Raw genomic sequence first — 26,071 nt, forward strand, 5'->3', positions numbered from 1 at the left:
ATTAAGTAACGAGCTTTAGTATGAAGACAATTAAAGGTAATAAGACTGACGGATGATGGGTGCCGCTTGAGATGTTGCAATGCACGATGAAAATCACAGATAGTGGTGGCAATGGCCGTACTCCACCACGGAACCAGCTGACAGTGAACAAGGCCTGTCATGTGGGGAATGGGAAACCGGCAGTGTGAATTATCTTATTGGACCGATCACGGATGACTTCGTCAATACAACCTGACAAAGAAGGTGGAAACACGATCTGGGAGGTACATAAAGGCCAATCAGCACAATGGGAGGCCAAGCGGGTAACCTGGTCAGCAGAAGGTGGGAAGGGAACAAGAGGATCAGGAGGAAGTGGTCACTATCACAGAGGTCATCGTGTAGTGACCAGTATAAGGAAGGAAGAAGGAGACAGGAAGAGAATGAAAGATCGGTGGCAGAAAAAGTGCCATATGCAGAACTAAAATGAGTAGGGGAACCGTCATAAAGAAGGCACAGGTCACGGTCCACAAGAAAATGGTCAATGAGCAGCCCCTGACTAAGTGAAGAAGCACTGTCCCACAAAGGGTGATGGGTATTAAAATCTCAAAGGAGGAGGAAGGGAGGGGGTGGGGGGTGGGGGAGTTGCTGAAGGTGGTCAGTTAGGGCAGTAGATTGCAAACCATGCAAAGATTGCCAACGATGATGGCAGTGTCCAATTGGACCCGAACAGCAATCATTTCCAAATGGGTATGAAGCGGGATCCATGTACTAACAATATCTGTAAAGGAGTGAGGTGCAGACACCGATGGAAGCCTTTAAAGGGCCAATCTGGTTCTGACAGAAAGCATGGAACCCACAAAGGGTCGGTGAAAGAGCATCAGTAAAATGATATTTCTGGAGAATGACAAGCTCTGAGTAAAAGCCAGTAAGGTGGGTGGGTGGGGCAGGGTCCCATGGAGGGAGCCCCATCACTGATGAGTGCCTAAAATGGGGCACTTCTTCAGCTGGGGAGGGGGAGTGGCACGTGGAGAGGAGAGGAGAGAGGGACGAAACTGGAGTAAGGAAGAGGGAGGACATAACTAAGGCAAAAGTAAAAGTCACTGACACAGGGTGAAGTCTGTCAAATTTCTGATGTGCCTCAGTGTAAGATAAATGCTCCAGGGACTTTTACTCTTGTACCTTCTTTTCTTTCTTATAGCTGAGCAATCTGGTGAGTGTGAAGAGTGATGACTGTTACAACTTACGCACATGGGTGGCAGAACACAGGGGCTCCCCTCAGATTGGTTGTCCACAGCCACCCCATAGAGTGTCCGCCATACACTGGGAAGACGTGCCTGAAACGCAAGCACTGAAAGAACTTCACAGGTGGCGGGACGTACGGCTTCATGTCACATTGATAACACACAACTTTGACCTTCTGTGGGAGAGTATCTACCTTGAAAGCCAGAATAGAGGTTCCAGTATCAGTGCTGTCGGCCTTATCACCTTCCTGCACAACCAAACAAAATGAACTCCCCGTTGTTCCAGATTGGGCTGGAATTCCTCATCAGTTTGAAGGATGGGATTCCTATGAAAAATGGCTCCATGGACCATATTCAAAGACTGGTGTGGTGTAATGGACACTGGGAGGTTACCAACGTAATCACAAGTACAAAGAGCTGCAGGCTGGGCAGCAGACGTAGTTTTGATCAACGGGGAATCTGGCCACATATCAGTGAGAGACTCCACTTCGCCAAACTTGTTTTCATTGTTTTCCACAAAAGATAACGGCTTTGTGGTGGTGAATGTGTCCCCTTCCATCCTAGTACAGACCAGGTAGTGGGCAAAGTGTGTCACCTCAAGCTAGCGAGCCTGGCCTTCCTCCCAGGGTGTGGCCAGCAAAGAGAAGGCCACAGGATCATAAGAAGCAGCATTCAATGATCTCTTACCACTCACAGAGATAGCTGTAAAGAGAACGGCCAGATTTTTGGAGCTTGGCATACTTTATTCACAAAGCATCTGGCCTGTACCACTCACTTGAATCAGAGGCTCATCACATGGGCGCTACCCAGCTACAACAACGACTGTTTGGCACAGTGGCCACTGCTGTGAGTTCTGATGCTCCAGAATGACAAGCAACCACTGCTAGGAATGGAGCATGCCTCCCAGGTATAGGGAGGCAACAGCTCAGGTATCACAACTCTGATGCCTGTGATGTCAGGGGGCTCTGACAGCCTCGTCACATGGACTGGCTACACATGCTGGTGCCTTAGTGGGGTGGAGGGAGGGCTATGGCAGGGAAGGAAGAGGGAAAGGAAGAGGGTGAGGAATCCATATGATAGGGAGGGAGTTCTTCCCAAACAGCTCACACTAAGGAGAGAAAATTGAGTAGTGGAGGTCAAACCTCAAAAGGGGACCAAAGGAAGGATGACAGAGAAAAGGCAAGGGAACAAAACCGCAAGGAATACAGGAAACCAACTGGATCGCCAAGTCGACATAAGTAAGAACACCGAGAGGAGAAGGAAGGGGCAGAGAGGGAGGAGCGAGGACAGTGAAGGAGAGACATGGGGGAAGGAAATGAATGTGTGTGTGTGTGTGTTTGGGGGGGGGGGGGGGGGAGGAGAGAGAACGAGAGCGAGCGAGCGAGCGAGAGAGAGAGAGAGAGAGAGAGAGAGAGAGAGAGAGAGAGAGAGAGAGAAGGGGGTAGTATTTTAAATGCATGTAAATTGCACACACACACACACACACACCCCAAGTAATTAACTAGTACAATGATGGACAAATTGAAAGGGGTTCCAGTCACTTCTTAAGTCTCATAATAAGGAAAAACATCTTATTCTGCAAAATGTAACAAGGGCAGGGTGTATTACAAGTGTAGAGTAGAGTAGAACAATTTTTATAGTCTGTAAACATTGTTAATGTCAGGCAGTTTTGAACTGCGATATTCAGTAATGAAAAGAAAAAGAAAAAAAAAAAAAAAAAAAAAGATGTGAAAATATGCTCACTTTCATAAGGAGACCTTCCTTTAGCACACGCCTGCCCGGTACAACAATTTGAGGTAATCCTCCTACCAAGCTATTCTGCAGTCTCACCATACGCTCCATGTTCTCCTGCTCTCGCATAAGATTGTTAATGTGCTTTGCAACTTCTTCTACAGCACTCAGTGATTCTGTTGGAAATGATAGTACACCATCATTACAAATACAATTGATTCATAAAAGTATTACACAAAACATAACACAAGACTAAGTTGTTGCAAATTTAAAGGTACAAGGGGGGGGAGAAGGGAGAGGGTAAGAGCAGCGTTGCCTAGGGGTAGGGCGGTGCCTAGGGGTAGGGCGGGGGAGGTGTAGGGCGGGGGAGGTGTAGGGCGGGGGAGGTGTAGGGCGGGGGAGGTGTAGGGCGGGGGAGGTGTAGGGCGGGGGAGGTGTAGGGGGTAGAGCGGGGGAGGTGTAGGGGGTAGAGCGGGGGAGGGGTAGAGCGGGGGAGGGGTAGAGCGGGGGAGGGGTAGAGCGGGGGAGGGGTAGAGCTAGAGCGGGGGAGGGGTAGAGCAGGGGAGGGGTAGAGTGGGAGAATCAACATAAGCACCACTAGACATCAGAATTGCCGTTACTGACCACTGACAACACAAGTGATGAATTACGGCTGGATGAAGTTCTTTATTAATTATCAAAAAAATTATTGACTTTTTTGTGTGTCTTTTGTGATAGAGAGGTCTGAAAAATTTTGAGTCACAGCAGGCACAACAGAAAGACTTATGTTGTCTAATTCAGAAGAATTTATTTTGGCTTAAATGCTTATTTGTTTAGCAGTCTTTTTGTTGTGCCTGTCTGTAACTCAACATCTCCACTACGTGGTGAGTAACAATCTATCCTTTGCATAATAGTGCCGTTATTCCATTCTGGATTTTTCATTGTTTGATTTAGTTTGAAAAATCTGTATGAAACACTGTATTAAACACTTTAGATGACTAACTGCCCTGATACCACTCACACACACACAGCAGTGAATCTGCTTAATGTAATTATTTATACTAGATATTAAATGAATGGCTTTTTATATGCAAGTGAAGTTTAAATGTGTTAATAAAGAAAAGGAGATATTTCTTTGACTTTTAGTGCCTGTCAATCATATCTGAAAGATACACAAAAATATATAGAATAAACAAACAAGGCTGAATTGCAAGGATGTATTCAATACTGGAAGTCAGTTCTCTGTTTCATGTGAAAAATATTGCAGGTTATTTAACAGACATTAAATTTCCGAAACACATCATATGGAAATTTATTAGAATTGAAATAAATTTTAGCCCACCAGCCCTATGTGAACAGCTGCTCTGCTTCATATTCCTAAAGTTCTGTGGGACTCGCTCTGAAGACTAATGCATGTAAGCTACTCTTTATGGCGTATTTGAGACTAAATCATCTCTCACTCATACCTCAACTAGATATTGTCTAATTTTGCACAAGTCTGAAATGTAGCTATGGCATTTCTTTGCTTTAACTGAGGCTGGATCAAAGGCACTGACACCTTCACCAAGAGACCCAGGGTAGACAAGTAAGCATTATTTCATTTCATGATTAATATAATATTAAACCTTTCTTTGCAACAGAATGGAAGTAATGGAAAGTTAAACTTATAAAACATATAGTGATTAATAACGGTTATGTAGTTAATATGCTAGATAATATGAATTAATCAAAATAACACAATAGCTGCAATATTTTGTTCAACAAAATTATGGTGACAAAAGAGAATCCCAAGATACACTGATTTGTTTTAGTATGATTCCATATCAGCTGTAATACGAGGTGCATTCAAGTTCTAAGGCCTCCGATTTTTTTTTTTTTTTTTCCTAATTAACTACTCACCTGAAATCGATGAAACTGGCGTTACTTCTCGACGTAATCACCCTGCAGACGTACACATTTTTCACAACGCTGATGCCATGATTCCATGACAGCGGCGAAGGCTTCTTTAGGAGTCTGTTTTGACCACTGGAAAATCGCTGAGGCAATAGCAGCACGGCTGGTGAATGTGCGGCCACAGAGAGTGTCTTTCATTGTTGGAAAAAGCCAAAAGTCACTAGGAGCCAGGTCAGGTGAGTAGGGAGCATGAAGAATCACATCAAAGTTGTTATCACGAAGAAACTGTTGCGTAACGTTAGCTCGATGTGCGGTTGCGTTGTCTTGGTGAAACAGCACACGCGCAGCCCTTCCCGGACGTTTTTGTTGCAGTGCAGGAAGGAATTTGTTCTTCAAAACATTTTCGTAGGATTCACCTGTTACCGTAGTGCCCTTTGGAATGCAATGGGTAAGGATTACGCCCTCGCTGTCCCAGAACATGGACACCATCATTTTATCAGCACTGGCGGCTACCCGAAATTTTTTTGGTGTCGGTGAATCTGTGTGCTTCCATTGAGCTGACTGGCGCTTTGTTTCTGGATTGAAAAATGGCATCCACGTCTCATCCATTGTCACAATTGACGAAAAGAAAGTCGAATTCATGCTGTCGTTGCACGTCAACATTGCTCGGCAACAGGCCACACGGGCAGCCATGTGGTTGTCCGTCAGCATTCATGGCACCCACCTGGATGACACTTTTCGCATTTTCAGGTCGTCATGTAGGATTGTGTGCACTGAACCCACAGAAATGCCAACTCTGGAGGCGATCTGTTCAACAGTCATTCGGCGATCCCCCAAAACAATTCTCTCAACTTTCTCGATCATGTCGTCAGACCGGCTTGTGCGAGCCCGAGGTTGTTTCGGTTTGTTGTCACACTATGTTCTGCCTTCATTAAAGTGTCACACCCACGAACGCACTTTCGACACATCCATAACTCCATCACCACATGTCTCCTTCAACTGTCGATGAATTTCAATTGGTTTCACACCACGCAAATTCAGAAAACGAATGATTGCACGCTGTTCAAGTAAGGAAAACGTCGCCATTTTACGTATTTAAAACAGTTCTCATTCTCGCCGCTGGCGGTAAAATTCCATCTGCCGTATGGTGCTGCCATCTCTGGGACGTATTGACAATGAACGCGGCCTCATTTTAAAACAATGCACATGTTTCTATCTCTTTCCAGTCCGGAGAAAAAAAAAATCGGAGGCCTTAGAATTTGAATGCACCTCGTAGGACAGACTTTCCACAATATCAAGGTATGAATTAGGTTTCACATTTGTAACATAACATAAAACAGTGTGTCACACTACCCAAATATTCGTCTGAGTGCAAAATCGGGAATTTGCAAAATTAGTTGTGAGGGGTGTGAAAGCTTCTACGAGGAGTAGAAGTATTTACAATAGCATTAGTGATGATATAAATACAAGAAAGAACTGTAAATCTGTTAAGAGTGCTCATCTTTGTAACAGTAATCACATAACAGTTGATATCAAAGATTCTCATAAAATTTTATGCAAGATCAAAAAAAGTAAGTAAATGGATACAGTGAAAGAGAGAAAGGCTTACAGCAGATTTTAAAAAAGCAACCAGACCTTATAATTAATGAGGAGTTGATCTTAAAAATAAAACATTCCTAGATAATTTCAGAATATTTGTTACTAGTAATGTACTGTTTCCTGTCCACATCAATGGTCATACTACCTCCTGTATCACCATCAGCATGATCACCCTCCTCCTCTTCCTTGGAGTTGGCAATTTGCCTGTTCCATTAACAGAGGAAGTCGCTGCCAATGTTTCCTTGGCCTTTCAGTGTCTCACTTACTGTTCAGTTTATATGGTAAGATATAATTTTATGTATGACCACCACATAGTTGCTTAAATCTTAATTTTTGTGCACCTAGTTTTGACAGAACTTGGGCCTGAAGAACAAGTCTCTAGTTTGAAATAGAGTTTAGAGTTAGAGGTGAGTCGTCTTTTGGGCTAGATGATGCCATACCATTCACCAGCCTACTTACTGTCACAGTGCTAATAGATATATATTAGTATTTAAGCCTGTGCACTGCCGTGCAAAGTCAGTTCACATCGAGTCAGAGCTACAGACGGACATCTGCTCCACTACGATGCTGCTGCCGACCAACTGCCTCCTCGATGGACACTGCCTGGACTCTGCAGTCTCTGTCTTTATGTCGTAACCTGATTCCCAAACTTTGGTAGAACGTTGAGTGTATTCTACTATTCCAAGTATCTATATCACTGTGCACATGCTAAAAGTAAACTCTTGTGGAACTTGGTTTCTTTGAGCAGCAACAGAACTCTGTAAATATTAGTTTGTGGAAAATGCGACCAAGTACAAGACTTTGACTTGCTGAACAAAGGCCTGCAGCCTGGCAGTAATTTTTGAGTGTTAACTGTGTTTAGTTCATTGGAGCAGATGAGCATACATTTTTTTTCAATAAACTCTATTTGTGGAAAATTAATGACTTTAGTTCTGCACAGGGTGGATTATTTAGTGGCATCAAGGTTTATTTATGACATACGTGTGCGCTGATAGCACTGGTTAGGAACAAATACTTTGAAGGTTCTATGGCTGAAACCTTGGATATGACGCCACAGGTTCAGCTGACCCTGCAACACATGCAGCAGGTTTTTCAAACCGCGACGGACAGGGTGACCGCATTGTTTGCAACGGCGCCGGAGGTCTCCAATCATCTCTCCCGCATCAACACCATGGTGAAGAACTTCAGCACTTTGGCTCCATTGTTCGACTGCCATCTCAAACAGTGAGCCAACTACATGGTGAGAATGGAGCAACATTTCTTGGTCCGTGTCATTTCCAGTAATGAGCAGCTGCACACATTCTTGTTAGCTTATAGCGGACCTGAGATCTATCAGCTGGTACAACAACTGAAACCAGAGGATGATTCCCATAGCTTTCCTTACAGCCAGGTCAAATCCAGTTTGTATTCCCACATCTTTCCTTACAGCCAGGTCAAATCCAGTTTGTATAATTTTGATTCCGAAGTATATGCCTCCGCGGCCTGCCATAAATTCTTCCGCTGCCACAAACTCACTGGACAATCTTATATGGTATGGAATGCCTGGTTGCTGGGCATCTCGTGGGAGTGTCATTTCGAGTGCCAGAGTCGATCCTGCCAAAGGTCTTATGTGGCTGCTTTGGTGAGGAACATGATATTGGTGCACCGCTCAGGTGACAAGCTCCGGGCAGACTCGTTAAAATTGAAGGACCTCTCTCTAGAGGCACGTCTGCCACTCATCAGAACTTCTGAGCAGTCAGTGCTTTCAGTAGCACCGCTACAGCTCCAGTTTTTGCTGTTACGCCTCCCGTCATTCCCTTCCACAAGCCTGGACAGACTGGCAACTGTCTCACAATGACCAAGCAATCAAGCACTGACCCCAGCAACTCACGTCCTGTCACATCCCTATCACCAACACTGTTATTAGTGGTCGAAATTTATGGCATGTGGTAAATCAGGTCACAGGATGGAAGTCCGTCAGTCCAACAAAATATCAATGGACTACATGCTGTATGCTGGAACCGTGGCCGGGACCAGCCTTTCCTCAATGTCGGTTATGCGCATCTCCCCACCACAAAGCGTCTTTCCCAGACTGTATCCATTGCCAGGATGCATCCCTGCTTGCAAACTGACACAATCTCTGGTTGTCGCTCCTACCTGCAGACAGGTGCCCCGCCCCTCCAGCCCATGGATTTCCAGATGTGGTCTTAAGAGCATAATGTGTCCTACACCCTACATGACAAGCTTTGCCTTGAACTCCAGCATTTGCAAGACGAAAGTGTCCTTACCCCAGTCTCTAATAGACACTTTCTCCCAGATGAGAATACTCTTTTTCCGTGTTAAGTGAGAACATACTTTTCCTCAGAACTTTAATAAAACTTGTTGCAGGGTGTCAATGGTCAAACCCGGGACTCCACATGGCCAAGCGGAAGCCGGGACCCACGACATCGTATTTCGTGAGGAGCTGAGCAAGTTTAATAGCGTCAAGGGACAGTGTAGAGTGATACAGCAGTATTCGGTAGAACTGCTTTATTCACATAATTTACAGTACTTCGATGGGTGCAGCGTAGCGTCGGCGTGCCGCCCGTAGCGCTGTTCCGTGAGTCCAGCCAGCTCAGCAACTCCTGGTATGCCAACGCTGCTGCTCCGTCATCAAGGCTGTTCAGCTGGGAGTCTGCCACACACTGCCCATGATCCTGGAGACTGTTACAGTCCCTGGTCCCTGCCGCCCTCCGCCCTGTTTGGCCTGCTCTGTACGACTATGGGATGAAGGTGGTTGTACTGGTCACCCGTGGCCCTTGGGCCGCCGCTTCTCCCAGAACAGGACCGAACTCGAACCCGTGTCCTCCTGGATGTGGAGCCGCAACTTGCTGCTAGTGGTGCTTGCTGGATGGCAACACCTGTCGCCATCCCTGAAGCTGCTGCACTTCCCGCAGCGTACGCCTCGCCCGGACCCCGGTACTCCAGGTGGGAAGCGAACGTGGCCCATCCTAGACCCGCTGCAGACTGCTATCACTGCCCGCCTCCAGGCAGACTGTGCAATCTCCAAGCACCTAGCTGCCATTCCGTCCCGCCCCAGTGTTGCGTCCCCGGAGGCGGAATACAGCCCGAACAAGTACATAGAAACAAAGTATAGGTTACACAGGATATTTACAACATCGCTGCCAGACTGGCCCCTATAAGCGTAGACCAGCACAGGTCCGATCCGACTCTCGACTGACCTGGCACACCCCTCAAGCTTAAAGTGCCTGACTATTTATACTGCTTTTCCCCTCGCTTCTGACAGTGCCAGAGAGAGACAAACTATGGCAGGGGTAAATTCCCATATGTCAGCCACTTGTACATCGCCACTCCTGGATCTGGCCTACAGCCTCGCCTCATACATCGCAATAAGTTAAAGCAAAGCTGCAGTTCCCTCCCTCGCTGTTGCTCCACTACAAACACATCGTACGTACAATATGCGGCTGCAGCTCTGTGCCATGTTTACCCTACTTGGCCTACTGGCTGCTTACTATTACCCCACATTGTCAGCGACCCCAGACTTCACCGTTCAACCACGCCTTTACTGAATTTTAACAAAATTCCCCTTTCCTACGACTAAGACTAATACCAGCACAGCAAACTTATCAATCTGCATACACTGGCATAGGATTTCTCAGCACTTTAGAAAGAGAAACTCTGGGGAGGGGGTAGGAAAAACATGATTTGGAAAGATGTCTGATGTGCAGCAACATGTATACTGCATATTTTCGTATAATGAAAGTATAAATTCAAATTCCACCAAACACCGCGTTACTTTCCGAAGCACTGAAATTGAGACTGTGATGTGCTTTTGTAAGACAGTCATTGCTCATGTCACGTGATCTCGCCAGCCGATGACGGGGGATATCCAGATCATAGGAAATGTGATGTAGTCAGCCAATAGCAACATCGCTGTTAAGTAGTGCAAATATACAAATAGGAAAAGTTAATGGTTTAAATTAATATACATAGTGTTGATACAAGAAAAGAAAAGCTTTTACACATAATATTGATCTCGAATATTAATAAGCTGTAAGAGAAGCTAAGCTTTCACATATAATGTTGATCTTTTCTGCACGTGTTACACTTTAAGATACATCACACAAATGTGATAGTAACATTTTAACAATGACATAAATGTCTGATTTTCTGGGCTCAAAATTCTTTTAAATGATTGTCCCCAAAGAGGTGATTTTTAAATGAGTGTCAAATGCTCTACGATGTAAGAAATTCATTGTACGTTCTCACACATAGTTCATCTTGCGTAAAAGGAAATTTACTTTGAAAGTAACGCTTTTCAAACATCCATTCACAATATTTTCCCACAACCTGTTAGAAATAGGTTCATTTCAGCAGTTGCCAGAGAGCGCCAGATAACACGCGTCGCCACACTTGTGCAGCTACGATTACGTAGGAAGCCCGTATGTTCGTACGTGTAAAACATTAAAAGATCTTACACAATGTCATAAAAGAAACAAGACATTAGAGGATACTCCAAGAGAAATGAAATTTCGTGAACCATATTAAATTCATATTTCAGCTTAAAATGCACATTCACATGTCCAGATTGGGATGTAAATGTTCTTGGAGTACCAGTACCGTTTTATCTCATGTTTGGTTCTTTATTATGGCATAATGCCATACGTGCTAGGAGATGAAAACGTGCGCTTGAAATACAGCGAACAGTTGAAAGTAGCCAACAGTGTGGAATTAAGCACTTAGTTTCAAATGAATTGACTGCCTCAGCAGAAAAGATTAACGAATGCCAAATTTCTTTAGAAAACCAACAAAAATAACTTCATTGTTCTGCAAGGCGATTAATGCGTGACTGTCAGAAAGCTGGAAATTAAATAAAAAAAATCAAACTAATAACATATTTTAGCCTTGTGGAATTACGTGAATGTAATTTAATTCACTTGATAGCTTCCGGTCACAGAATTCCATTTTGTTTTCATTTGACATGAGAGCAATAAACAAAGAGGAAACAGCAAAATCACTAAACGCAAACATGGGTCACATGGAGACTACTCACCTCCCCACTAAAACTCAAGACTGCTCTGTGCATCAGCCCCAGATCTACGATATTTCCGAACCAGGGCAATACTAGATAGTGTTATACTTGTTAGTCGTTTAATTCCACTCTGCTAGTCTGAATCTATGGATTTTTCTAGTAATTATAACAATGCTGATCATTCGCAAATCCAGTCAACCACATAAACAGTGTCTGGCACTCACCCGTTCTGCTTTATTCCGCTCAGCTCGTATAGCCATGTTCCCTTTTGCCTGCAGGGAAGTTTATTTCTAGATCGACAGGTATTCCCCTGGAAGAGACATTATGTACACTATGCACGCATCCAAAAATCAACTTATGATTCATTCAGAAATCAACTTAAAATTTGTCCAAAAATGTTCTAAAACCAACAGGGAAGCGTTTCAAAATCATATGAATAATCGATTGACCAATGTGCACTGGATGCTACGCACTTTGTGATCAAGGTTTTTTTCCTCAAGAATATTCTGCCTAAGGCGGATTCTTCATGTGACCTATTTTAAAATGATGGAATTTTGACATAAAGCAGTTTAAAATTCTTAAGCCAGACAATGATACTTTTGAAACTAGCTTCAAAATAATAAACATTTTAGCAGTTTTGTAACGCTATTTATGAAAATGTCTTTCCTGAAAGCTGTGGAGCACAACTTCAAGAAGACTTTATTTGATGAAACACTTTTTGGTATATTTCCTTCTTGCATCCCATTCAGGTGTGAGAGCCATCTTTCTTTTTATTTATTGGTTCTATTTTAATGACAATACTATGAAAGGGATGGACTGCTACTCACAGTATAGATAAGATGAGTAGCAGCAGACAGACACAACAAAAAGATTGCTATACATTTAAGCTTTCAGCCAAAAGGCCTTCTTCTAAAGTAGAAAAGGAGGAGACTGAGGTGGGGAGGGATGGGAGGGTATGAGTGAGGGAAAGTGCAGTGCTGCTAGTGGGTGTGTGCAGAGATGTGGTGGTGACAGGTTAGGCCTGCTAGGTGCAGCTGTGAGGTTTGAGGGGTGAGGGAGGGGGAGGGGAAAGGGGAGCAGGAAAGGATGGAAGTTGAGGAGGGGAAAGGAACTAGTGTGTGTGTGTGTGTGTGTGTGTGTGTGTGTGTGTGTGTGTGTAGAGCTGGAATGGGTGAAGGGAAGAGAATATGTAGATGAAGGACATGGACTAGCAAAGGTTGAGGCCACACCATTATCCACCACAACCTGCAGATCTCCCCTACTTCCCCTTATACCCGACAAACCCTGCCTCACAGACCTACTAAATTTATAACACCCTCAGAAACTCCCTCCCACCACCATACACAATCCAGAATATAAATATACCCAAAACACAGACATCAACTGTTCCTCCAAATGCCTTAATCTCACAGAAGTATCAGTCCTTTCCAAGGACCTTACCTTTTGTACCTCTCCCAAATTCAATTATGCTAGACTCATTAAAGACAAACTCTATAAAAAACCAGTAGTGAACCCTGTCTGACCCTGCTCACTCCTTCACCTAATCATTATCCACCTCTACTGACCTCAAATCACCTCATCAACATTCCAGAATTGCTTAACCTCGAACCTTGTCTCACCATCATTTCCCAAATCCCTAACACAGTAACCAACCTTAAATCGGCAGAAAGAACAGCAGTCCACCATCTAAAAACAGATCCTGACCTTATAATCCTACCTGCCAACAAAGGCTCCACCACTGTGGTTTTGAACTGCAGGGCTAACCTAGCTTTCAAAAACTTAATTATGGTAGAGGACTGCAGCACCATTCCCCCTTTCATTTATTGAACAAATGCAAAATGCAAGGATGGCTGACAGAGTTTACGGTATCTGGGATTGTAAAACAGTTAAGATCCTTTGATGCCAGGAAGGCATCTGACCCAGACATATCCCCATAAGATTATATGTTGACTATACTACAAATATAGCACCATTCTTATCCATCATCTATCAGAGATCACTGGAACAGCGGAAAGTTCCAAGGGACTGGAAGAAGGTCCAGATCATAGCAATCTACAAAAAGGGGAAAAAAATCGGATGCACATAATTACAGACCAATTTCACTGGCCTCTATTTCTTGTAGAATCATGGAACATATTGTGTGTTCAGACATAATGACCTTTCTCGACTGAGAAGCTCATCAGCAGAAACCAACATCGTTTCAGGAAACAGAGGTCATGCGCAACACAGCTGGCCCTCTTTACGCATGATATACAACACGCTCTAGATACCGGCTCACAGGTTGATGCCACATTTCTCGACTTTTGAAAGGCCTTCGACTCAATTCTGCATTGTCATTTGCTTCAGAAAGAGCGCGTTTATGGTCTATCAAATGATATATGAGATTGGACAGAAAGTTTTCTAACAGACAGAGGCAGTATGCCATCCTAAATGGGGTGACTTCAACAGAAATAAGCGTAGCTTCAGGTGTGCCTCAGGGCAGCGTAATAGGTCCGCCGCTTTTTACGATTTACATAAACAATATGGTTCATGGTATTGACAGCTGCATTAGACTGTTTGCTGATGATGCTATAGTCTACAGAAAAGTAGTATTACGTGAAAGTTGTGAACAAGTCAATGAGGATTTGCAGAAAATAAATGTATGGTGTAGTGACTGGCAGTTATCTCTCGATATTAGAAAGTGTAACCTACTGCGTATAACAACGCAAAAATCTCCATTAATGTATGAGTACAAAATAAATGCCCAGTCACTGGAAGTGGCAACACCCGTCAAGTATCTAGGTGTGACTATTCGAAATGATCTCAAATGGAATGACCAGATTACACAAGTAAAGGGCAAGGCGAACTCTAGATTGCGGTTTACTGGTAGAATCCTGAAGCGTGCAGTCCTTCAACAAAGGAATTAGCTTACAATAGGTTAGTTCATTCAGTCTTAGTGTTTGTCTGTATGGGACCCTTACCAGTTGGGTCTCATTCAAGGGACTGATAGGGTCCAAAGAAGAGTGGCAAGATTCGTGACTGATACGTTTAGCCATAGCGAGAGCATTACAACCATCATAGAAAGTTTGAAGTAGGGCACACTTGCAGACCAACGATGCGCTAAATGGAAGGTGCTGCTCACTAAATTTCGAAATCCAATCTTCGCCAAGGATGTAGAGCATATATTATTACCACCAACTTTCAAATCACGCAATGATCATCATTGAAAGATAAGGGAGATTAGAGCTTGTACTGAGGCGTTCAGACAGTCGTTTTTCCCTTGCGCGATCCGCGAGTGGAGGGGGGATATGACTTTGGCGCGAATTGTGCCCTCTGCCACACACCGCTTGGTGGCTAGTGGAGAATATATGTAAATGTAGATTAATGTTTTTGTAAACTCAAACAGCTAAGAGAGTGAAATAGGGGCTTACAAATTTTATGAAATTATTCCATTATGAAAGCATTTTCAAAGCTAAATCTATGAAAATTTGTATTTGATTTCTCAGATATAAAAGAAGTATGTGTTTCAAAATTTTTGGAAATTTAGTTTCTAAGGTGGTGAAAAAGGGGATGATAATTTTTAAGAAATTATTTTGCTATATTAAAAAAAAAAAAAAAAAAAAAAAAAAAATATTAAAAGCTAAATCATTGAAAATTGATATGCCACTTCTCAGTTAGATATCAAGAAACGTGTGTTGGGATGAAAGTTTCTATGGAAATATCACCACAAGAATGCAAAAGGCACGGTTAACAAATTCTTGGACTCCAGTTACCAGAATTTCTTTTCATCAGCAGTACATCTGTAAAATACGATACTTCTATGGCTTTAATTAGTGTGAAAAGTTTAGAAGGTGTTGCAATTTATGAAAAACAAAAATTTGATAAACAATAACAACAAATCTGTGTAGACCATACTGTCTACCTGAGCAAAGCAGCGGGCACTAAACTAGTCTATTAATATGATGTGATTTATTTGTTAGCTATACTATTATTTCTTTAAAATCTTAGTTTGCCATATGAAAACATGGACTCATTCTGTTCCATTATTTAATATATGTAGAATTTAGTCAGTCAGTGTATGAACAGCACTGCTGTATCAGTTGAGTAACAATTTTGAGATCCAAACTGCTATTTGTTAATTATATTAATATAATCAAGGTACGGAACAGCTGCAAGTAAACAACTTTCTCAAAATTTTTAGAAAATAATGTCAACATTGAAGAAAATTGGTACTTACTGACACTACTTCTATCACGTATACGGTAAATAACATTGAATTATTAAACAATGGAGACTCCAGGTCAGAATTTCAACAATATTAGGACAAGGAGAGATCACCACTCACCATAAACATGACACATTGAGCTGCAGAGGGGCACAACGGAAAGACTGTTACACATTTGGCTTTCGGCCAAAGCCTTCCTCTTCAGGAGAAAAAACACACACACAAGCAAGCACATCTCATGCACACAAGATCACCATCTCCAGCAGCTGGGACCCAAATGCATTCCAGTCGGAGCTGCCTGAGATGGTAGTATTGTGGGCATGACATGTGCTTGCTTGTGTAAATGTGTCTGCATTTTCTGAAGAAGGGATTGCCCAAAAGCTAAATGTGTAGCAGTCTTTTTATTGTGCCTGCCTGCAACTCAACATGTCATCTACTTGGTGATTAGTAATCAATCCTTTCCCTAATATCACTTTATTATGATACATTTTAATCTATATGGGAAATTGTCTTGGCTTAGTATTGCATATATGTATCAAAGGATTTGCACTTCTTATACGACAATTTTATACGAAATAAACATCTTTAAAAATGAAAGCTCATACAGAGCTTATTTAACAGTTTCTTAATTTCACGTGGAGAAGTGGATAACAGTAACAGACCACTAAATTTTATAGAAGTTTGTTTCTAAACACACTGCCTTGATTTTGCTGTTGAATTTTTTGACCTTATTGCCTCCACTACACTCAAGAAACGGTCATTAAAAATTTCTTTATCTGTGAATCATCACTTATAATCTTACCATTCAAATCAATAGAAATGTTAGCTAGCTCTGTGATCTGATGTCCAGTGCCTTGTTTGATTGCAAAAATCAGTTTGTTTTACTATGTTCTATATGGATTAACTATGGTGCCTAAATTATCAAATACATACATAATGTACATGCTTTTACATATTTTAAAACATTTTTTTAGTAATCAAACAATGGGAAATCCCGGATGAAAAGGGAAGTTGCTACTCAGCATATAACGGGGATGCTGAGTCGCAGATAGGCACGAGAAAATGAGCTCACAATTATAGCTTTCAGCCATTAAAGCCTTCGTCAACAATAGACAGACATACGCATGCACATGCACACGCACACGCACACGCAGCTCACACACGACTGCAGTCTCAGGCAACTGAAACCACACTGCGGGCAGCAGCACCATTGCTTGATGGGAGTGGTGACTGGGTGGAGGTACGGAGGAGGCTGGAGCAGGGAGGGGAAGGGATAGTATGGTGGGGGTGACGTACAGTGAAGCGCTACCAGCTAGACAGAAGGCATGGAAGAGGTGGAGAGGGGGGCGGGAAAGGAGAGAAATAAAAAGACTGGGTGTACGTGGTGGAATGACAGCTGTGTAGTACTGGAATGGAAACAGGGAAGGGGCTGGATGGATGAGGACAGTGACTAAAGAAGGTTTCTTGAACACAGTTTGTTGGTGGCCATTCAAGCAGACAGACAGCTTGTTGGTTTTCACGCCTACAAAGAATGCAGCACAGTGGTTGCAGCTTCCTTTGTAGACCACATGACTCGTTTCACAGGTAGCCCTGCATTTCATGGGATATGTCATCTCAGTGACTGGTCTGGAGGATGTATGGGATAGGTCTTGCATCTAGATGTATTACAAGGGTATGGGCCATGAGGCACAGGATCGGGAGCAGGGGTCGTTTTAAGGATGGATGGGTATACTGTGTAGGTTTGGTGGACGGCAGAATACCACTGTGGGATGGGTTGGAAGGATAGTGGGCAGGACATTTCTCATTTCAGGACATGATGAGAGTTAATCCAAACCCTGGTGGAGAATGTAATTCAGTTGCTTCAGTGCTGTGTGGTAATGAGTTACGAGGGGAATGCTCGTCTGTGGTCACACGGTTGGACTTTGTGAGGTGGTGGGCCACTGGAAAGATAAGGCACGAAGGAGTCGTTTTTGCACAAGGTTGGGAAGATAATTTTGGTCAGTGAAGGCTTCAGTGAGACCCTTGGTATATCTCGAGAGGGACTGCTTGTCACTGCAGATGCCAAGACCATGGGTGGCTAGGCTGTACGGAAGGGACTTCTTGGTATGGAATGGGCGGCAGCTGTTGAAGTGGAGGTATTGCTGGTGGTTAGTAGGTTTGATATGGACGGAGGTACTGATGTAGCCATATTTGAGGTGAAGGTCAACATCTATGAAGGTGGCTTGTTGGGTTAAGTAGGAGCAGGTGAAGCAAATGGGGGGAGGAGTTGCTGAGGTTCGGGAGGAATGTGGATAGCATGTCTTTACCTTTGATCCAGATAGCAAGGATGACATCAATGAATCTCAACCAGGTGAGGTGTTTAGGATTCTGGGTTTTTAAGAAGGATTCCTGTAGATGGTCCATGAATAGGTTGGCATAGGATGGTGCTATGCGGGTGCCCATAGCTGTACCCCAGATTTGTTTGCAGGAAATGCCTTCAAAGGAGAAGAAATTGTGGGTGAGGATGTAGTTGGCCATGGCAACTAGGAAGGAGAGTGTTGGTTTGGAATACGTCGGGCATTGGGAAAGGTAGTGTTCAATAACAGTAAGGCCATGGGCATGAGGAATGTTAAGTGAACAGGGAGGTGGCATCAATAGTGAAAAACAGGGCAGCGTGTGGTAAAGGGACAGGAATTGCGGAGAGTCGGTGGAGGAAATGGTTGGTATCTTTTATATAGGAGGGTAGGTTCCAGGTAATAGGTTGAAGGTGTTGGTCTAGGAGAGCAGAGATTCTCACAGTGAGGGCACAGTAACTAACCATCCACGACGTCCCATTGTGGCCAGTCACTAATGTCACCTATCCCATCAAAGACAGGGCTATCTGTGAAACCAGTCATGTGGTCTACAAGCTAAGCTGCAACCACTGTGCTGCATTCTATGTAGGCATGACAACCAACAAGCTGTCTGTCTGCTAGAATGGCCACTGATGAACTGTGGCCAAGAAACAAGTAGACCATTCTGTTGCTGAACACTCAGTCAGGCAGCAGTAGCCGACCGCGACAGATGCAGCTAAAGATAAGTAAACCGCTTTTGTAACATTTAAGAGTTCCTAACCAGGAGCGAATTTTATTATATCTGCGTGCTTTAATAGTTTAGTTTCTTGAGTTTCTGCATGTAAATTTAAAATCTAATAGCCACAGTTCTCGCGCTTTCGTTTGTGTCAGAAAGTAAACATTTTGTGACATTACATGTTCCTTATCAGGGGCACATTATTTAGTTTCACCTGAGGGCTTCGGTAGTTAGGTTTTTGAATATCTGCGTATTACTGGACACAGTTCGTGCATTTTCGACAGGTTCTAATGTAGATTTCCGTAGTGTGAGTCGATAGTCCGTTTATCTGCATAGTTTAGTTTTCCATGGCCTTTAGTATGGACAGGGACTGCGACTGTTGTGTGCAGATGTGAGCCGAGTTGGTGACACTTCGTTCTCAGCTTCAGGCTGTGACGGCTTTGGTTACACAGCTTGAGGCTGCAGCGGATGGGCACCACTGTTGTGGGCCGGCCGTGGGGATCCAACAGACGTCCAGCACGTCAGAGCCCTCCGATCGGTCCTCACCGGTGGCCAACCCAGTTGCTGCTTGCACTGAGGCTGACCCCTCACCTGTGGTCGAGTGGGCGATCGCCCCAGGGCGAAGCAGGCGGCGAAAGACTTCCCAGGCGGCCGCACGTAGGGCCTCCCCAATTTGTCTGACAAACAGGTTCCAGGTGCTGTCTGTGGCTGACACAGTCGCTGAGCCAGATGCTGTTGCCTGTCCTGTTTCAGAGGAAACCACTCAGCCTGCAAGACCCAGGCAATCGCAGAGGATTAGATTATTGGTAGTTGGGAGCTCCAACGTTAGGCGCGTTATGGGGCCCCTTATGGGCAGAAAATCCAAAGAGATTCTAGTCGTATGTGAAGTATGTTAGCATCAAGAAACAATCAATGCCTTCTCTGTGTGATAACAATGAAGATACTATCGGAGACAGTGCTGCCAAAGCAGAGTTACTAAACACAGTCTTCCGAAATGCCTTCACAAAAGAAGATGAAGTAAATATTCCAGAATTTGAATCAATAACAGCTGCCAACATGAGTAATGTAGAAGTAAATATCCTTGGAGTAGTGAAGCAACCTAAATCACTTAATAAAAGCAAGTCTTCTGGTCCAGACTGTATACCAATTAGGTTCCTTTCGGAGTATGCTGATGCATTAGCTCCATACTTAACAATCATATACAACTGTTCGCTCGACGAAAGATCGGTACCCAAAGACTGGAAAGTTGCACAGGTCACACCAATATTCAAGAAAGGTAGTAGGAGTAATCCACTAAATTACAGTCCCATATCATTAATGTCGATATGTAGCAGGAGTTTGGAACATATATTGTGTTCGAACATTATGAATTACCTCGAAGAAAACTGTCTATTGACACACAGTCAACATGGGTTTAGAAAGCATCGTTCCTGTGAAACACAACTAGCTCTTTATTCACATGAAGTGTTGAATGCTATTGACAAGGGATTTCAGATCGATTCCATATTTCTGGATTTCCTGAAGGCTTTTGACACTGTACCACACAAGCGCCTCGTATTGAAATGGTGTGCTTATGGAATATCATCTCAGTTATGTGACTGGATTTGTGATTTCCTGTCAGAGAAGTCACAGTTCGTAGTAATTGATGGAAAGTCATCGTGTAAAACAGAAGTGATTTCTGGCGTTCCCCAAGGTAGTGTTGTAAGCCTGTTGCTGTTCCTTATCTAATAAACAATTTGGGAGCCAATCGGAGCAGCCGTCTTCGGTCGTTTGCAGATGACGCTGTCGTTTATCGACTAATAAAGGCATCAGAAGATCAAAACAAACTGCAAAACGATTTAGAAAAATTATCTGAATGGTCCAAAAAATGGCAGTTGACCCTGAATAACGAAAAGTGTGACGTCATCCACATGAGCGCTAAAAGGAACTCATTAAAATTCGGTTACACGATAAATCAGTCTACTCTAAAAGCCTTAAATTCAACTAAATTCCTAGGTATTTCAATTAGGAACAACTTAAATTGGAAGGAACACACAGAAAATGTTGTGGGGAAGGCTAACCAAAGACTGCGTTTTATTGGCAGGGCACTTAGAAAATGTAACAGACCTGCTAAGGAGACTGCCTACATTACGCTTGTCTGTCCTCTTTTAGAATACTGCTGCAGCAGTCTGGGATCCTTACCAGAGAGGACTGACGGAGTATATCGAAAAAGTTCAAAGAAAGGCAGCACGTTTTGTATTATCGTGAAATATGGGAGAGTGTGTCACAGAAATGCTACAGGATTTGGGCTGGAAATTGTTAAAAGAAAGGTGTTTTTCGTAGCGACGGTATCTTCTCACGAAATTCCAATTACCAACTTTCTCCTCTGAATGCGAAAATATTTTGTTGACACCGACCTACATAGGGAGGAACGATCACCACGATAAAATATGGGAAATAAGAGCTCATACGGAAAGATATAGGTGTTCATTCTTTCCGCGCGCTATACGAGATTGGAATAATAGAGAATTGCGAAGGTGGTTTGATGAACCCTCTGCCAGGTACTTAAATGTAATTTGCAGAATATCCATGTAGATGTAGATATGATATCCTTTATTTCAATGACTACTTCACAGCCTGTGCCATATGGATCCTCCCCAACAACATCAGCTTTTTCTGAATTGCCCACGTGGAAACTTTCCCTGCAATACATCCTACGTTCCTGTAACCCTCCAGGACTCGACCTTTGTTAGTCACTGTCTTCACCAATCCAGCCCCTTCTCTGTTCTCATACTAGCACTACGCAGCCATCATTCCACCATCACACCCGGTCTTTTTATTTCTTTCCTTTTCCTTTATCCCCCCCCCTCCCCTCCTGCACTCAGTCTAACCTACAGCAATTTGCTGTCCGCCAGCCCCACCATACTATCCCTCCCCCTCCTTACCCCCAACCAGTCGCCACTCCCATCTTGCACTGGTGTTGCTGCTCGCAGGGTGGTTTCAGTTGCCTGCAGTCGTGTGTGTGAGTTGCGTTCGTGCATGTGCATGCTTTTGTGTGTGTGTGTGGGGGGGGGGGGGAGGAGTCTAATTCAGAAGATGGCCTTATTGGCCAAAAAGCTTTTGTTTAGACAGTCTTTTGTTGTACCTATCTGTGACTTCACATCTCTGCCATATGGGAGTAGCAGTCTATCCTTTCCATAACGCTGTCTACATCTACATACATGATCCACAAGTCACTGTACAGTGTGTGGTGGATGGTATCTTGTACCACAACTAGTCGTTTCCTTTCCTGTTACACTCGCATATAAGGTGACAGTAAAACAACTGTCTATATGCTTCTGTATGATCCCTAATTTCTCGTATCTTATCTTCATGGTCCCTACATGAAATGTAAGTTGACAGCAGTAGGATTATTCTGCCATCAGCTTCAAATGCCATTTTCTAAACTTTCTCAGAAATGTTCTTTCAAATGAATGCCTTCTTCCCTCCAGGGATTCCCACTTGAGCTCCCAGAGTATTTATGTACCACTTTCATGTTGATCAAACCTGCTGGTAACAAATGGTTCAAATGGCTCTGAGTGCTATGGGACTTAACATCTCAGGTCATCAGTCCACTAGAACTTAAAACTACTTAAACCTAACTAACCTAAGGACATCACACACATCCACACCCGAGGCAGGATTCGAACCTGCGACCGTAGCGGTTCCAGACTGAAGCACCTAGAACCACTCGCCACAACGGCCGGCCTACTGGTAACAGATCTAGCAGCTTACCTCAATTGCTTTAATGTCTTTTTTCAATCTGAACTGGTGTGGATCCCAAACATTCTAGCAGCACACAAGGATAGGTCCTATATGCAGTCTCCATTACAGATGAACTACATTTTCCTAAAATTCTCCCAATAAACCGAAGTCGACAATTCGCCCTCCCTGCCACAATTCTCACATGCTCTTTTCATTTCATACTGCTTTGCAACATTATGCCCAGATATTTAAATGACATGATTGTGTCGAGCAGAAAACTACTAACGCTGTATCCGAACATTATGAGTTTGTTTTTCCTATTCATCCACATAAACTTACACATTTCTACTTTAAGAATCAGCTGCCATTCATCACACCAATTAGAAGTTTTGTCTTGGTTATCTTTTATCAACCTACAGTCACTTCGACACCTTGAAAAATCTATACTAGAACCATCAGTGATCATCAATTGCTTCTTCTTGTATGATAGACACAGCAGTGCACCTTAGGAACCACATGCGAAAGTAACAATAAGAAATGTTTTTAAAATAATAAATAAATAAACAAAAGTAAACCATTAAGTTTTAGTTTAAGATGCCTGTACTTAATATTTATTTAATTTCTGAACTTTAGTAAACATACAGAGTTTACAGAACTGGAATGTGAAGTAAGAATATGATCTTTCTTGTTAGAGCGCTGTTGGCCATCGACTGCACCCATGGCAAACGGAATGTGCAAGCAATTCCAAATTATTTTTTAAAAAGAAATGGATTAAGAGCTTCTTGAAGTGTCAAATAAAACAATCAAGCTGCATTGGTGTGAATAAGATACAGTTTCGTGTTTAAGCTTGCTTATGTGGGATTTTGAAATGACATATGGGAAATAACACATTTAGTAAAGTAAAGGTTCACTGGAAATTGAGAGTGTACTTCCAGTTGTACAGCTGAGTTGTTGCTTCTGTTTTACTCACAATATTTTGATGACCAACTCATTTGGCTTCTTCAAGTGCTTGGAGCTGTGCTGTTGTGTGTACTCACTGCCTGGACTCCAACCAGGCTGCAGCAAAACAACCCAAAAGATGAACCAACAACATGGGAAATGACAGATTGCTACTTATCGTAAAGAATACACGTCAAGTTACTTTGTGTGTGTGTGTGTGTGTGTGTGTGTTTTACTGATGAAGGCTGTGGCTGAAAGCTATATGTGAGTGCCTTAATTGTGCCTGGCTGCAACTTGACGTGATATCTTTATGATAAGAAGCAATCTGTTGTTTCCTATATTGTTGTTATTCTTATCTGGAGTTTTCATTATTTGACAAAAGATGAACCACTCAACCACGCTTGTGTTTTGTAGCACATTCAGTTTTAAACAACTGATATATACTGTTTTATCAGTTGTTACCAATTCCTGTTTGTTAAGATTCTCATATTGATCCTTGACTTACACTTATCTATTACACTTGTAACATACCAACCAATGCAGCATAATCCTTGTGTGACTTTGGAGTGTAGGAGAGAACTTCTTGTAGTAGTAATCTGTATCTTGGTACTCGCTGGATTGGAGTGATGAGTAAAGATGGCAGTTTCGTTCCAACTTCAGGCCGACTTTCTTGATCCTTAATAAAACTGTTCAACTTTCCATTCTTCTTGCCAATATCCTGCAATAGTTTACATTTGGTCAGTGATATATGAACTTAGTCACAGCTATACAATGTAATAACAATGTGTATGTAAGGGGAAAAAGTTTACTAATTATGAGAAGTGACTCAACAAAGTATTCAAAATAAAATATCCATGCTCAATATACCAAATATGTTGGTTGACTACAGAAACTCAAGTGTATGCTATATAATTTGCTCTCCCACTGTGGTATTAAGATGTTGGTGTGTGCGGACAGCATTGCTAGTCAAGCTGAGTGGTCCATTCACAATGCAGTATTTATTACCTTGGTGTATTATTTCATTACAGAAAGACAGTTATTGTGTCAACAGGAGAAACAGTACTCTTTCGTTTTTCTAAACAAAGCACAGTGTAGTGCAAATAATGTATTAATGTTACCAGTTTCGCCTGAACTAGTCCGACTTCAGATCTGCAAGTAAAATAGCAAAAAAAGGTACTACCTATCATTTAAATTATTTAAAAGTAGCACACAAAAGGAATTAAAAGCACATGTATCAGACTGTATGAAAATATGCAGAGGAGAAACAGCTATCAATGAAATCACTTCGTATGTATTGTCAAAACTTAGTTTTTTGGTTTTAGAATATAAACTGGAAAGAGACTGGATGTCACTGATGCCAGGAAACAATGAGAGTACCATTGGTAAATTCCTCAATCGCCTACAGTAAAAGCAGCAAGAGACATTAATTTATAATCGATAAATTGGAAGCAGTAAGAGAGGTTAATTTACTAGCAATAAATTGGAAAACTCACATGTACAGACATGTGATATTATAAATAAAGTAACTGAAATTCCCAACCCCTTTCTACATTTGTGGTGCATATGGAGGAGACAGGTACATGACCTGTATTCTACAGTCACCCACTACATCTTATTCCAGTCTTGTGACAGGTCAGGACATCACATTCAAGCCTTCACGTGGCCATGATAACCAACAGCCTGTCTGCTTGAATGACCGACCACTTCCAAACTGTGGCGAAGGGAAGACTTGACCGTCCAGTGGCAGAACACTATGCTAACACAATGTGTTTGACTCCAATTGTTGCTTCACAACCCATGCTATCTGGCTGCTTTCCTGCCCTTCCTTTCCCCCTCCTAATCTTAAACAAGCTTCTTGGAATTACAGAGACAGGTACTGATTTTACAGTACATCACAATCCTCTTGCCCCCCCCCCCCCCCCCCCACCATCTATACAAATCACAGTGGAGTACCATTGCGCCTGTTATTGGGTTTGTGCACAAGTTCATAGCATTTTTCCGCAAGTTTAATAGACACAAAAGATAAATGTAACAGAGACTTTAGTCATCAAAATATATTCTTCTTCACCTTTTACAACAGTCTGCCAACACTGGGATGACTTTTTGATTTCACAGCTGTAGAAATCACATGGTTTTGAGGTGAAGAGCTCATCGAGCACGTTGAGAACGCATTTTCATCCAGGAAGGAAGTCCCTTGAAGCTTGTTCGATAGAGCACAGAAAAGACGGAAATCTGGTTAATAAGGTGGGTGCAGAATGAATAGTCCTGCATCTTTTTGTTGGTCTAGCAGAATGCAAGTGGGCGTTATTGTGGAGTAGCATCATTTCATGCAGTCTTCCTGGTCATTGTTCTTGGAATGCAACCACAAGCTGTCTCAGTTGCTGAAATTAAACAAGGTGATTACAATTAAAGTTAAACATTCAAAACGCTGTAGGAATAACACCACTGGTCAGAATGATGTCAAATTGCAACGGAATATTATTGAAGAAGGGAGAAAACGTATGGCAGAAGAAGAACTGATCAATAGATGGTGCTGTATGTGTCAGGATACGTAAATGAAAACAACTGTCATGTGCATGACCCATTGAAGTTGGTATAAACATGCTGGGTACACGGCTTTTCCTCCTTTTGCATCTGCGATGTTCGCCATGACTGTCTCAATGCAGGGTCGTGATCTGCTTGTAAACGATGACTGTGCACACGTCGCTCTGCAGAAATTCCGGA

General features: G+C 42.8%; 1 protein-coding gene across 2 annotated transcripts in view; it reads right to left on the bottom strand.

The window, feature by feature from the left end:
- LOC126259872 (putative protein tag-52) overlaps window positions 1–26,071 on the bottom strand; it is a 150,340-nt gene that overhangs the window by 69,383 nt on the left and 54,886 nt on the right. For both annotated transcript variants that reach the window (XM_049956929.1, XM_049956930.1), the window contains exons 4-5: window positions 23,879–24,065; window positions 2,964–3,127 (exon numbers count right to left, since the gene is read on the bottom strand). In XM_049956929.1, coding sequence (XP_049812886.1) covers window positions 2,964–3,127; window positions 23,879–24,065 — 351 coding nt within the window. The remainder of the gene's footprint in view (window positions 1–2,963; window positions 3,128–23,878; window positions 24,066–26,071) is intronic.

The sequence above is a fragment of the Schistocerca nitens genome, chromosome 5, assembly GCF_023898315.1.
Source record: "Schistocerca nitens isolate TAMUIC-IGC-003100 chromosome 5, iqSchNite1.1, whole genome shotgun sequence".
Lineage (NCBI taxonomy): Eukaryota > Metazoa > Arthropoda > Insecta > Orthoptera > Acrididae > Schistocerca > Schistocerca nitens.